Raw genomic sequence first — 12,461 nt, 5'->3', positions numbered from 1 at the left:
TTCTAAAGCAATCAGGTTGCAGACAGGCCATGCAATTAAACTAACTGATAGACAGCTGAGGATAATCTTTTATCAAGGGATAACTCACCTAGAGATGCATTCAGGAACTATAATTTCAAGTTTCAGCTTTTACAAGAATTTCTTACAGAAAATTATCATTTTAATTGATAACCTCTTCAACAGTTTCAACAGAAGGCTAAGAAAGAAATGAGCACAAAAAACAAAGCCCTGGTGTATTCTTCCAATCTATTATTGTGGCATATAAGTAGAAAATTCATATTATCATGTTATGCTTGCTCTGTGGGCAAGTGACTTGTGCAAAACTAGATTAAGACAAAGAGGATCTAAGCTTCCATCTCCTGCAGCAAGAGACAAATAAATATAAATTTATGCTTCTGTGATTAAGTGAGAAGTTACAAACTGAATGTATAACTAGTGTATACAAACAGTATCAGGAAATACTTTTATTTGCTCCTGATCCAAAATATGCAAAGTGTATTCACTTACTGCAGTTGCAAGTGCCCTATAAATCCAAGCTGACGTTTCTATACAGACATGTTTCAATCATCACAAGCACAAGTTGAGAACCGGAATTGATTCTTCTGAATGACCTCAAGAATGGGAATAAAGGAAAAGCTGGGAACAACTGATTTTTATTCTCATCTTCGTAGACAGACACTCGGCATGATGCCTAGCACCAAGAGCAAGACAATATGCATAACCCCCGCTTCAGTTTTGCAAGCACACTTGAAGCTATTTGAGTATTCTTCGCCAGCTCTAATTGAAAAAAAAATGAGCCTGTTTTAGTGTGATGCTGTTCTGGAACTAATAAGCCACCATTTCTCTCAGGGTTTATGAGCCTGAGGCACAATGTGCATTAATGGAACGACTTTGAGGCAAAGGAGGACCCACAACAGAAGAAACAGAAGAAACTTAGGTCTGTCTGAAACAAGATTGCTTCCACTGTCTTCAGGGAGTTATGGCGTGGAGGATCACAACCTATACCCATTTTCCTCTACCAAAAAAGGTTTTAAATGAATCTGCCCTTACACTCAGGGAGGACATGGCAGCTTTGCTTCAAATGCTCTGTTATACATGACCCAGACAAACTTTTCAAGGTATACAAAAGAATCAGACAGTTTTTCACCTCGTATGATCATATAAGTTTATTCACAACTTTAACCACATTAAAAAGAAAAGAATTTTCACATCTTATTTCTGTAATTTGCCTGCAGGGCTCATTTTATTCCCAAGTGAAACCACCATCTCTAGGTCTCTAAAACACTTGGAGATAACCCGTCAAATGAGTTTACTAACTAAAGGCAGTGATAGCTCCATGCTGTGTGTGAGCAGCAAATGCCTCATCTGCTCATCAGACTGGTACCAGGCAGCCAGCAGCAGTGAGCTCTCTGGGATTAGGAGCTGCAGACTGTCAGATACATCAATTCACAGCTGATCAGCTCATGCACTTCATATTGCAGAGCTGTCAATCCAGTGTATTTCATGAGCAACAAAAGCACTATAAATTCTTGTCTATCAAAGGAACCGAAAGTTTAAATTAGTTTTAGAATATGTAGTTTAATGTTAACTCTAATTGGAAAAAAATGTGTAAAAAATACTTATGTGAAGAAAATGACTGAGAATGCTATGAATTTTTTCAAGACATTAAAAAAAATAATGAGTTTGCCTTAAACTAAAACAATCATAACCTCTTATATGGTCACGATTGTTTTATTTATATACTTACGTGCTGGACAGCATACCAAAATGTTTTTTCAAACTCTGAAATAAACAGATCATTTGCTTCAATTTAAGTGACCTTTAGATCTTAGACAGACAATTATTTCAAAGCAGCCCTTTTGATAAATTTTCTCTACGTTAATTAATTTCTCATTTGAAATTCCATTAGTACTTGATCACCACAGCGTGAGACCAAGAGAGCCGTCCCAATACATAATGAGGAACCTGAGTACACTAATCTGCTCTCACTTTCATTAATATTGTAAATTATCTCTCTCAAACCAACAGGAAATAAGGTTTTGAAATAAGGTATTAATGCAGCTAGTTGCTATACAGCAGGACTATATCCTGACACATTGAGCTTACTTGTAATGCTACTGAAATTAAACATACTACTCACAGAGGAACAAAAATTGCATGTACACCTAAGGATTTACAAGACAGAGCCTGCTAAAACCTGCTCTTGCTCTGTTAAAAAGCAATTCGAGTTTTGCCACCGATATAAATTCAGACAGTAAATGCTTCAAAGGAAGCTGTAGTTTCACAAAAAGGTCACTATTTCTATCCATCTACTATTAATTATCTTTGCCCATAAAAATTGCTAAACATTTTCCCATTACGCTCCTCGTATCAGTCCTAGTGCTGAAACAAGTACAGAACCACAGTGCTCCTTCCCTAAGGACCATTTAAGTCACACTGAAATTAATAAACAGAAGCAAGCCAACTACCACACAATTTCGACTGACTTACTAAGTCATACAAAGTGTCAAAGACTGTGCTTATTCTACTTCAAAATACAAGGTCTATGACAAACGCCCAAATTCATGCAAAACAAGTAAAACAGACGTAGTACTATGATACACTACAAAGCATTCAGTGTTTAAGTGAGCACCCAGGTTTTGGAAAGGAAGAAAATAGCAGAAGCACGGTATTTCTCAGCACCACTGAAATGAAATGCTGGTCATTTTGCACAGGACTTATTTCATCAATCAACAATTTCTGGATTGCAGCTGGTTTCTAGTCTTCTTTGGTAGTCAATGGAGATGTGAGTATATTTAAACAATACCCACAAACGAGGCATTTCTCTTCACTGGTCACAAAAGAGGCCCAAGGCCCTGATCACCGCAGGCTTGCAAACACCTGGAGTTAGGTGAAATGCAGAGACACCTTCAAAGGTACCTGTTCAGCAGCTCCCTGGATTCAGCTTTTGGGAAAACCTGTCCTAAAAACAATAGTTCTCATCTAACACATTTATTTGTTCAGTAGAATGCTGCATATTTGGGACTCATTCTGAAAGTTTTCTGGAAATGCAGCCTGAAATATCTGAATCCTGAACTTCCCTTCCTATTATTCCTACTGTATCCTATTAGCTCGTTATTTAAAATGTCTTACCATTCAGTTTGGAAGCAGTCAAGGGTTCTGGACATACCCAGACCAGCCAGAAAATTGCAGAAGAAGTCATCCATCGCTTCAGGTATTTCAGACACTGATTTCTCTGAAGTCAGAACTGATTTGGAAGCCTGAAATTAGAACACGATATTTTTTATTAAACCTACAAGAGAAATCTAGTTATCACTATTTCTGAAGTCATCTAAAGTCACAGATCTATTGGAGTACAGTTGAATGCCTCCCTTCTCTTTGCTTATCACATCTGCAATCACTGATGTAATATCTTCTAGTACCAAGATCTATGGAAGGTTATAGGAACTAAGTAAAAAATTACCTGATTTAAGCAAGTACTCTGAACCTGGCATAAACTGATAAGGGTCTGAAACTAGTAGAACTAATGGATATTTCTCTGTCACTGAGCAGAGAGGAAATGTTAGTTCTCATCTCCCTTTGGCAACCTTCAAAGCTACCCATGAGGAAACCAATGTGCTCCACCTTGGACATCTGCATTCTTTGGTAGATGACAGTAAAGTGGCTTACTTGTTTTTTATATAATGATGCATATAATGGAAAAAATGAAAGAGCTGCATCTCCATAATGAGACATCTTTGGAAACCCCACAAAAACCAGTCTTTCCTTTTCCTCTCAACATCCATATGCAGACAGTGAAGTGTCAGACAACATCCCTACAAGTGTTAGCAGAAGGCAGATGGTACACCGAGGCTTCATATCCAGCCTCCAGTGACACCATCAATATAAACAGCTACTAAGATAAGGTCAACTCATAGGTCAAGGACAGTTGCCAAAAGCTGAATCAAAACAAAACCGAGATTTTATGAGAGGAAAAATGCTTTTCAGACCTTACTGTTGTAATATCAATTTCTTTACTTCACCTAACTGCATTCAGCCAACTCAGTGCATAGCTCATCCAGAGGGGTTTCAAGACACGAGGAGTTATGAAAGTAAAATAAAATAGCCTGAAACTTCCTCTCCCATAGCTATTTAAAGATTATCAGGTGAAGGAGACTGCTGCAACCTGGCCGTTACCTGACATACATAAATGCATTTGGGGAACTTTACATTGGGCAAAACATTATAATGCACTTGGTCAACACAAGCTACTAAGACTGAGTGCAGCCCTGAGAGCAGGACCCAGCAGTGCCCCATGACATGTCAGACCCAGCTCCAGCTGCTCCCAGAGGAACTCACCGTTGGCCAGAACTCAGCTCTGAGGAGAGCAGACTTCAGGAAGGGAAAAACTGCTGCACAACAGCAGCTGGAGAAAGGAGAGAGAGATGGGAAAGACACAGCCCTGCAGCCAGCAAGGTCAGAGAAGGAGGAGGGGAGGAGGTGCTCCATCAACATGACTGCATAAATTACCTGGAGATAAAAGCATTTCTCTTTATAAAATAAAAACGTGTGGCATTCTCTACGCTGGATGATCTCACTGCCATTTTGTATGAAACAAAGCATCCAACTCAAGCAACCTGCCTAACAGACAGAAAAAGTGGATGGGCAAGATCAAGGCAATAGTAGGATACTACAATATGCCAAGTACAACACGATATTTAGTATATATTCATTACTGGAAATACAGTATATCAGATAGGTCTACTTTCTAATTGTGGCAATATGTGAAACAAAGTGCACATCTGCAGACAGTTGCACTCTCGTTCTTGCTTTTCTTTCTTTATTCTAAGTCTGACGTCTATGTTTAATGCCATTCCTTGTAGTTTCCCAAGCACATCTATAAAGCCAATCTTGGAAGAAATAACACAGCTTGATTCCTTTAATAAATGGAAATATGAGAGGAATCCATTTCATCTGTGCAGAGGAGAATTTATTACCTAGCTACTAGCACTGAGAATCATTTCAGGACCTGAGCTGAGAACAGCATAGGGAAAAATGAATGCAGCCTATTTGTACACTTTTGGAAGAGAGCTTCAGGAACGCAGAGGGAAAGTCCTAGTTCTATTGCAGCCCTCAGGAGCAATATTAGGCTAACCACTTTCTTTAGATCCCTAGAATGGCAAGCACTGATTTTTCGTGTATATTTACCTCTTTAGAAATGGGGAAGAAGCAATAAATATATGGGGTGTGAACAGACCCCCAACAGCAGCCACACAGACAAAAACATTACTTTGACTGAACAGTCTGAATCCTCAAAATTATTTGTTCTCAACTTAATACTTCTCTTTGAATTAAAATCCTCAAAAGACTCTGAGCATAAGGATTGCACACATGACCAAGAAATTAGTCACCAAGCACTTAACCCTATACATTTCCACAATACTTGGAGGATTTTTTGCTCAGCAAAGAAAAATTAACTTAAGGTAAATCATTTCCCTTGAAAACAGGCTGGAACATTTCTGTAAAATTCGGATTGGAAAAGCAAGAACCAAAAAAAAAAAAAAAAAAAGATTCAAAGATTTTTAACAAGATCAAATAAAATAATCAAACCTACACAGCAAAACAGAAGGTTTATGATGGCAATGTGGCTCCAGGTTACCATCTGGGATACTAAAAAATAAAGGTCTCGGAATGCAAGTGCAAAAGCTCTATCTACTAAAGAAAGCAATTCACTCTGCTTTCTTTCATCTGTGTGATTTTCTAGAAGTTCCGTAACCTTTTCTTAGGGTCTCTACCAGCTGAAAACATCCTTTAATATGCAAAATATTCTGATACTCATTTTTCAAAACACTTGATATAACTTTATAATGTCTTAAAGCAAGGAGAACAGAAAAAAAAAATGAATCTTGAGTTGTGACAGAAAAGGACAAATGGAACAGAAACAGTAAGTACAATCACTACTATGCAAATCATGTCTTGGCCTGCACGACTCTGTTTTCTATCAGCTGCCTCCGACTGGGGGGGAAACAGCATTCAGAGATGATGAGGGCTCCATCTGCCTCATTTCTCTCTGAGGATCCAAACACGAAGATGTGTTGCAAATGGCAATTTCCAGGCAAGGGAGCCCCAAACTCCTCCAAAGGCTAACAGCTCCACTGCACCCAGGCACAAACTCAGGAGAGGGGGAAAAAAAAAAATCAAACCACCTCAATATCCCCTACAGAGACATAGCTTTAATACATACATACCAATATTTTAAAGTTTTGAAAAAATGGTTAAATGCATCATCTCATTTGCTTATGTTTGCTCTCCTTCATTTAGTAATTAGTGCTAATTACTTCAGAAGGAAGTCTGAAAATAAGAATTAGGCTTTCCTGGTTACGCTTGACCTTTTTCTTACAGAGTGTAAAAGTATCTGCAGTAACTACAAATACCCACAGTTTCTAAGTTGAGTGCCTGCATTTGGCAAACTGCTAGAATATTTCTGGATGCTCACTTGATCCATGCTTTCTCTGTAAAATTTCTCTTTTAAGAAAACATTTGCACGAAGCACTGAACTGCAACCTTTAATAAGGAATTAGGCATACAGGTTACTATAGACAGCAACTGTACGCAAGAATCACGTACAACTACTGCAGTGAAGCTCTCTGAGGATGCACATTCCTTTGAAAACCATCCAGGCACTAACAAGTATATTCATTCTTGCTTCCATGTCTGTCTGTCTAGAGGTGGAAATAATGATTTCAATTCCAAAATAATGGAAAAATTGAATCCTTCAAAAAATGATCCAAGGCAGACACCTGCTAGTTTAAGTATAAAATCAAGAAGAATTTGAATTTAACCACATTTTCTTTTGATTCAAGTAAAGCTCACAGTATCTTCAGTTGGAGTAAATGGGACAGATACTGTTTCATTCTCTTAAAATTCAATCAAGAGAGGTAAAATATTAGTTCCTTATTCCACAGTCAAATAAGAAGATATTACTCCTGGTTTCTCTTTTTATTTGAATACCAGTTCTCACATTGAAATAGGTACAGCTGCAGTTATCCCTGAAGAGCATTATCTGGTGTTGGGTTAACTATCAGTTTTAAAAGCTTCTGAAGTCCTTCCCTTAACTGTCAGTCATACCCAACTTCAAAACACATCAAGACTTTGATATTGCTAGGTTTTACTCAAAGTTTCATCTCAAACGCAGAACTGACTGAGGCAAAAGAAAATACAGATTTTTCCTCCATTCTGATAGTAAGAATCATTCAGAATTTGAACTTAGTTTGTTTTGCAAAGGCAAAATATTAGTAAGATAATAGCTTACTGATGAGGAGGCTATAAGACAGGGAAAAGCACTTCTCCATTAGATTGCAATAACTCAATAAATTCAGGCAGACTGTTGTTAGGAAAATGCAATTTAATGATCCCAGTGTGCAACTCCAAACTATCACATGACTGTTTTGAAATCCAACTGTAAACATAAGAGGCACTCAAAACTAATGCTGTACGCGAAAGGCATTCAAGGATTCAAGGCCAGGCTGGATGAGGCTCTGGGCTGCCTGGTCTGTTGGTTGGTGACCCTGCACATAACAGGAGGTTGAAACTAGATGAGCATTGTGGTCCTTTTCTACCCAAGCCATTCTATGATTCTACGATAATTTTCTAATTTAACACAACATGGCAGTATCTTCTTTATTTTTAATATAGAAACAACCTTCTTCAGCAAAGCGTTCAGGTACACATTTCTGTGGGTGTTAAGTACAAGCAGTTGCTCCCCTCCATGGGGGATCACATTCTCATTCATTCTACTCACATAATAAAACCAAACCTCATTGATTTTACTAATGTTTTGAAACAAATTATGTATTTGAAGGATGACTTTGTTTACAGCTATAAAATGAATGAAAGTTAAAGGAAGATGGCACGCAGGTAACTCAAGTTATTTTTTTCCATCGTGACACATTTAGTCCTAGTAACTTCTAAAAAGTGTAATCTTCTCCACAAAATATCTCATAATTCAATGAAGTGATGATGTGTACTTGTTAACCCAGTAAAACCAGCTAAAACACAGTCTTACTGATTTGTCATCAAGTTCTTACTAAGATGTGAGCATCTTCAGCTTGCTTTTGAACAGCCTGCAGAGCCTCAGACAGATCTTCGTCACCTTCCTGAAGACTAAATTCATCATCTGCTGACACCTAAATGAAAGGATTTAGAGCACCAGTATCAATGTTTTATGAATCTTCCCAAGCCCAACTGTTTCTACCTCCCTAACCACTACTGAAAACAATCTCATTCCCATTAAAAATATTTTGCATGTTCACATTTTGTTTTCTATCCTTGGAGTCATTGAAGGTCAGGCTGAAATGGGCTCTGAGCATCCTGACCTAGCTGTAAGTTTCCCTGTTCACTGCAGGGCAGTTGGACTAGATTGCCTTTAAGGGTTCCCTCTAGTTCAAACAATTATATGAGTCTATGATTCCGTTCATTAACAATAAGCTGAAATGGATATACCCGGTTTTTTTTGTTTTTTTTTTAAATACTTAATTTTGAAAAAAAAGACGTAACAAAAGCTCATACCAAATCTTCTCTTGACCACTAATCATCACACTTCAGAAAAGAAGGTTCACTACTCCTCCCAAGCTACTTTTATGTTGAAGCGAAACAAAGGAATCAAACACGAATGCTACAGATATCATGTAAGATAATCAATTTAGCAAGTTACCTCTTCGTACTGATAATCGTCCTTAGCGTAGTCTGTGATAGTAATTTCTGCAGGTTTTGTTAAGGCTGAAACGTTTGATGCAAGCACACGAAAGGACAACCAGCTGTGATGAGCATCTTCACCCCTGCTCTTAACCACACCAAATGGAGATGAGCTCAAAATTGAACATCTGAGATCAAGCACTGAACACTTCACCAAAGCCAATGCAAGCGCCTTAAATAATAACCACAGCACATCCACAGTACAAAGAGAAGTGAACTCTGAAATGGTAAAAATCCACTGCAAGTTATTTACAGTTCCCCCAAATGCTTCAGAGTCAGACTTTTCATTAAAATAACAAATGGCGTGAAACAAAACTAAAATAAACAGCTCATCCACCAGCCTGGCAGCTCTGGGAAGTATAACCAAAATGTTTTCTGTAAGATGCACTGCTGTTTCCCTAGGAAATCAGTTAGCCTAGAAATGACCCACGTAAATAAACTAGAAATTAACTTCTAAAGAACAGTTAGCAATTCACTGCTTCACACACAATCATTTTAAGTGGTAACTTCTTTTTACAAAAGAAAATAAAAATGGGGAAAAAAGCCATGATTTTCTAGCTTAGTATCACTTCCCTAATCTGAAGTCTTCAACTAAAACAAACAAAACAAACAAAAAAAAGAGAACAATACAGCTTTTTGCTACAGTTTGTGCAGTACAACATATACAAAACTACCATCTGGATTCAAGATCCCAGCATCACAGCATGCAAGCTATCAGCTGAACTGTAACCATCCAGAAGACTCACATGCCTTATCCCTGAAAGAATAACCACCTTTGGTTTGTAAAGATGTGAGTCTTATGAATCTTCCCAAGCCCAACAGTTAGAAAGGCATCATTTTCCTTTCTGAACAAACAAACAAACAAAAGTGAAATCTCTGCATGAATAAAGGTCTAACTTTCAGTAATCAAGTCAAAGCACATCTGTGTATCTAAAACTGCACAATTTCACCACATGCTTTCTACAAAAACTGTATACATAAATAGGAAGCTGGCATGAATGCTTCTTCAAAACTTCCTAACTAGGCTTAGGTATGTAAAGGCAAACACCTGTTTAACTTGCCCTCATATTTCCTTCTCTAATTACCGCAGATGTGGAACACAGGACTCAAATGCAAGTCACAGCCTCTCTGCACCTCAGGTTTCTTCCTCTGTAAAAACTTCATTCTCTAACTTGAACGATTCTCAAATTTAAATTCTAGCACCTGAACTATGCAATCTCATAAAAAAAAAAAAAGCAAATAAAAATAACAGGAGCCCCACCCTCCAGTGATTAGCTTCAGCAGGTCTACATCTGTTCTCCATTACACAAGTAATCTGGATTATGAATTTTGACTTCAATGGCAGATCAAATAAAGCATACAGTTCAATTAATGCACTTTTTCTCAGCACAGTGTTCCAGGATACGTGTGCACCCACCAGGATGATGTAAGAGAACTGAGATGGTAATAGTTTATTTTTCGGCAAGACTTTCAGGAGCTGCATTTCAGGATAACAGCCAGGGACTGGGGCATAAGGGTGGACTGCAGCTGTCTGCCAGCTCCCCAGAACAACGGGAACACTAAGGAGCAGGGTCTGACCACATGGCAGTGAAACAAATCCCAATTCCTGCACTCTGTACAATTCAACGCAGAGAGAAATACCCATCTGAACTGCTAATTACATAAGAAAATGAGAATGACAGCAAGGCACAAATGCACAGCAAAAGCAAGGAACAGCTTTCCGTTATTGTTCTAAAAAACAGGGACAGCAACAGATGGGAATCTGAGACAAAGACACATCAATACTGGCATGTTAGGGTAATATTCTAAGACTTCCCTTTTTTATTAAGATACTCCATCACTAACCAGACATACTCACTTTACAGAATGGTCACATCACATAGTGTGACCACCTGAGTACATTTCTGAATGAACTCTGTGATTATTTCCATATACATGAATATGCAGATGTGTTAAAAACTAAACATCTGAACACTTCTTTGGAATTCCCAAGCCCCTTCCTTCATCACTTCATAGTACAGTATTTATCAACATTAGTTTCAATAAAGGACACTTAAACCACATTTCTGACATCTCAACTTATCCACACCATGTTTACTAGTCTTTTTAGACTATTTTCTCTAAGGCTATCTTTTGCATGGGCTGCAGGTGGTTCTTCAGCTCAAACTCCCACCTTTGACTGCTTCTTTCCACAATTATCAGATCTTTCAATGCAGCTCTACCTGCAGCACACCTTCACAAGTAAAACATTTTCAGAAGAAAACAAGGAGAAGCTGTTTCCTTGCATCAATGCAAACAACAGTGCGCAGACTAAACCTTTAAATGAAAAATACTGATAGCCAGGCATACAATTACACCACAGAACACCGTTTTAACAGCTTTAAAACTATAATGTTCCTCCAACAAACACTGTGTTGCTGTTGGATTGGTATAAACACACACTGACACAACACTGTTCAGCTCACCGCACCGCTTGGGGACAGGTGTGCTGTTTTCAACAAGATAACCACAAGCTCGAAAGCCAATCTTCCACTTTCTTTTCTTTTTTAATGGGCTTACACCCTAACTCTAGTAAGGTACTGGCAGTGCCTGACGAAATAAGGATTATCTGACCCCCAGCACTGTGTGGAACCGGCAGCTCTGTAGTGTTTCACCACCAATACTAACACATAGAAGGCAACAAGAGGCTTCCAGTAAAGAATTTGAACTTTTTAGCCCTACGGGGGGGGTAACGTTACCCCGAGGCTCGGTCAGGGTGCCTCAACACAGCAACGACCGCACGTTCACCCTTTCCAGCGCTATCCTGTAACATTTTTCTTCGTTCCTTCCTCCCAGCTCCACGAGGTAAGCTCCCGCCCCGGGTCCTCAGCTGAGGGCACAGGGGGACCGAGGGGACGGAGAACCCCGCAGCCCGCCCGCCTCAGGCGTGGGGAGCACCCCGCGGCGGGGCGGAAGGATACTCTGCAGGTAGACCGACGCCTCAGAACCCGCCGCCGCCGCCTCCTCTTCCTCCTCCATGGCCGCAGCGGCCCGCCGTTGCCAGGGCGGCGCGGCTCTCGCGAGAGGAGGCGGCGTGACTCGAGGTGGCGTTCGCTGCCCCTTCGGTTTCCCGCCCTCGTTCCCCGGCGGGGCGCGCGGGCTGAGCGCGAGGCGGGGCTGCTCGCGCCGTGCTTCTTTGGGCGGCTCAGGAGCACCGCTGCGGGGCGGGAGTCACCTCGGTTTCTCTGGTGCCTCCTACCGGCTTATTGCTGGGAACTTTCTGACTGGGAAGTGCCCTGTTTCCTTCAATGGGAGAAAAGCCTGCTTCGGTCTCCTCAGGGGCGAATTCCTTCTTCATAGGAGTTCTGTCACCGCGGCAGGGCTGCCTGTAGGCAATATGCTTCTGCATTATGTTTATCGAGGAGCACAACCATGCGTTTTCCATGGAAATCAGTTGGGAAGGAAGCATCACATAGCAAAGTGCTAAGCAGTTCCCTTCTCTACTTCAGTCTCATCTCCCTCTGCAGTCCCTATAAATTTTTCCTTAGTCTTGACCACCTCACTAAAACATGTATCCCCAATTGAACACAACTGCTGCAAGCTTTAAAAGGGCTTGGAGAATTACTTCAAGAGGGATCAAGAAGGAACAATTAATGGGAAGGACTAAAGGATCTCAGTCCTCTTGTTCATTACAGGAATGGTTAAATGTGATCAAAGTACATGGGGAACAAACTTGATAAGAAAGAATG

General features: G+C 39.8%; 1 protein-coding gene across 3 annotated transcripts in view; it reads right to left on the bottom strand.

Moving 5' to 3' along the window:
- Positions 1 to 11,823, bottom strand: part of SPAG16 (sperm associated antigen 16) — a 350,605-nt gene extending 338,782 nt beyond the window's left edge. For 2 of the 3 annotated variants that reach the window (XM_031554276.2, XM_085227603.1), the window contains exons 1-4: positions 11,694 to 11,823; positions 8,693 to 8,739; positions 8,067 to 8,165; positions 3,133 to 3,260 (exon numbers count right to left, since the gene is read on the bottom strand). In XM_031554276.2, the coding sequence (XP_031410136.2) occupies positions 3,133 to 3,260; positions 8,067 to 8,165; positions 8,693 to 8,739; positions 11,694 to 11,751 (332 nt within the window). In that variant the 5' untranslated portion in view covers positions 11,752 to 11,823. Of the gene's footprint in view, positions 1 to 3,132; positions 3,261 to 8,044; positions 8,166 to 8,692; positions 8,740 to 11,693 lie in introns of those variants that run through there. The other variant, XM_085227604.1, reaches the window with a different exon arrangement.
- Between the last annotated feature and the right edge of the window lie 638 nt (positions 11,824 to 12,461).

Source organism: Meleagris gallopavo, chromosome 7, assembly GCF_905368555.1.
Source record: "Meleagris gallopavo chromosome 7, MGAL_WU_HG_1.1, whole genome shotgun sequence".
Lineage (NCBI taxonomy): Eukaryota > Metazoa > Chordata > Aves > Galliformes > Phasianidae > Meleagris > Meleagris gallopavo.
Note: the sequence above shows the minus strand (reverse complement) of the source record. Positions and strands in the feature narration are given on the sequence as shown.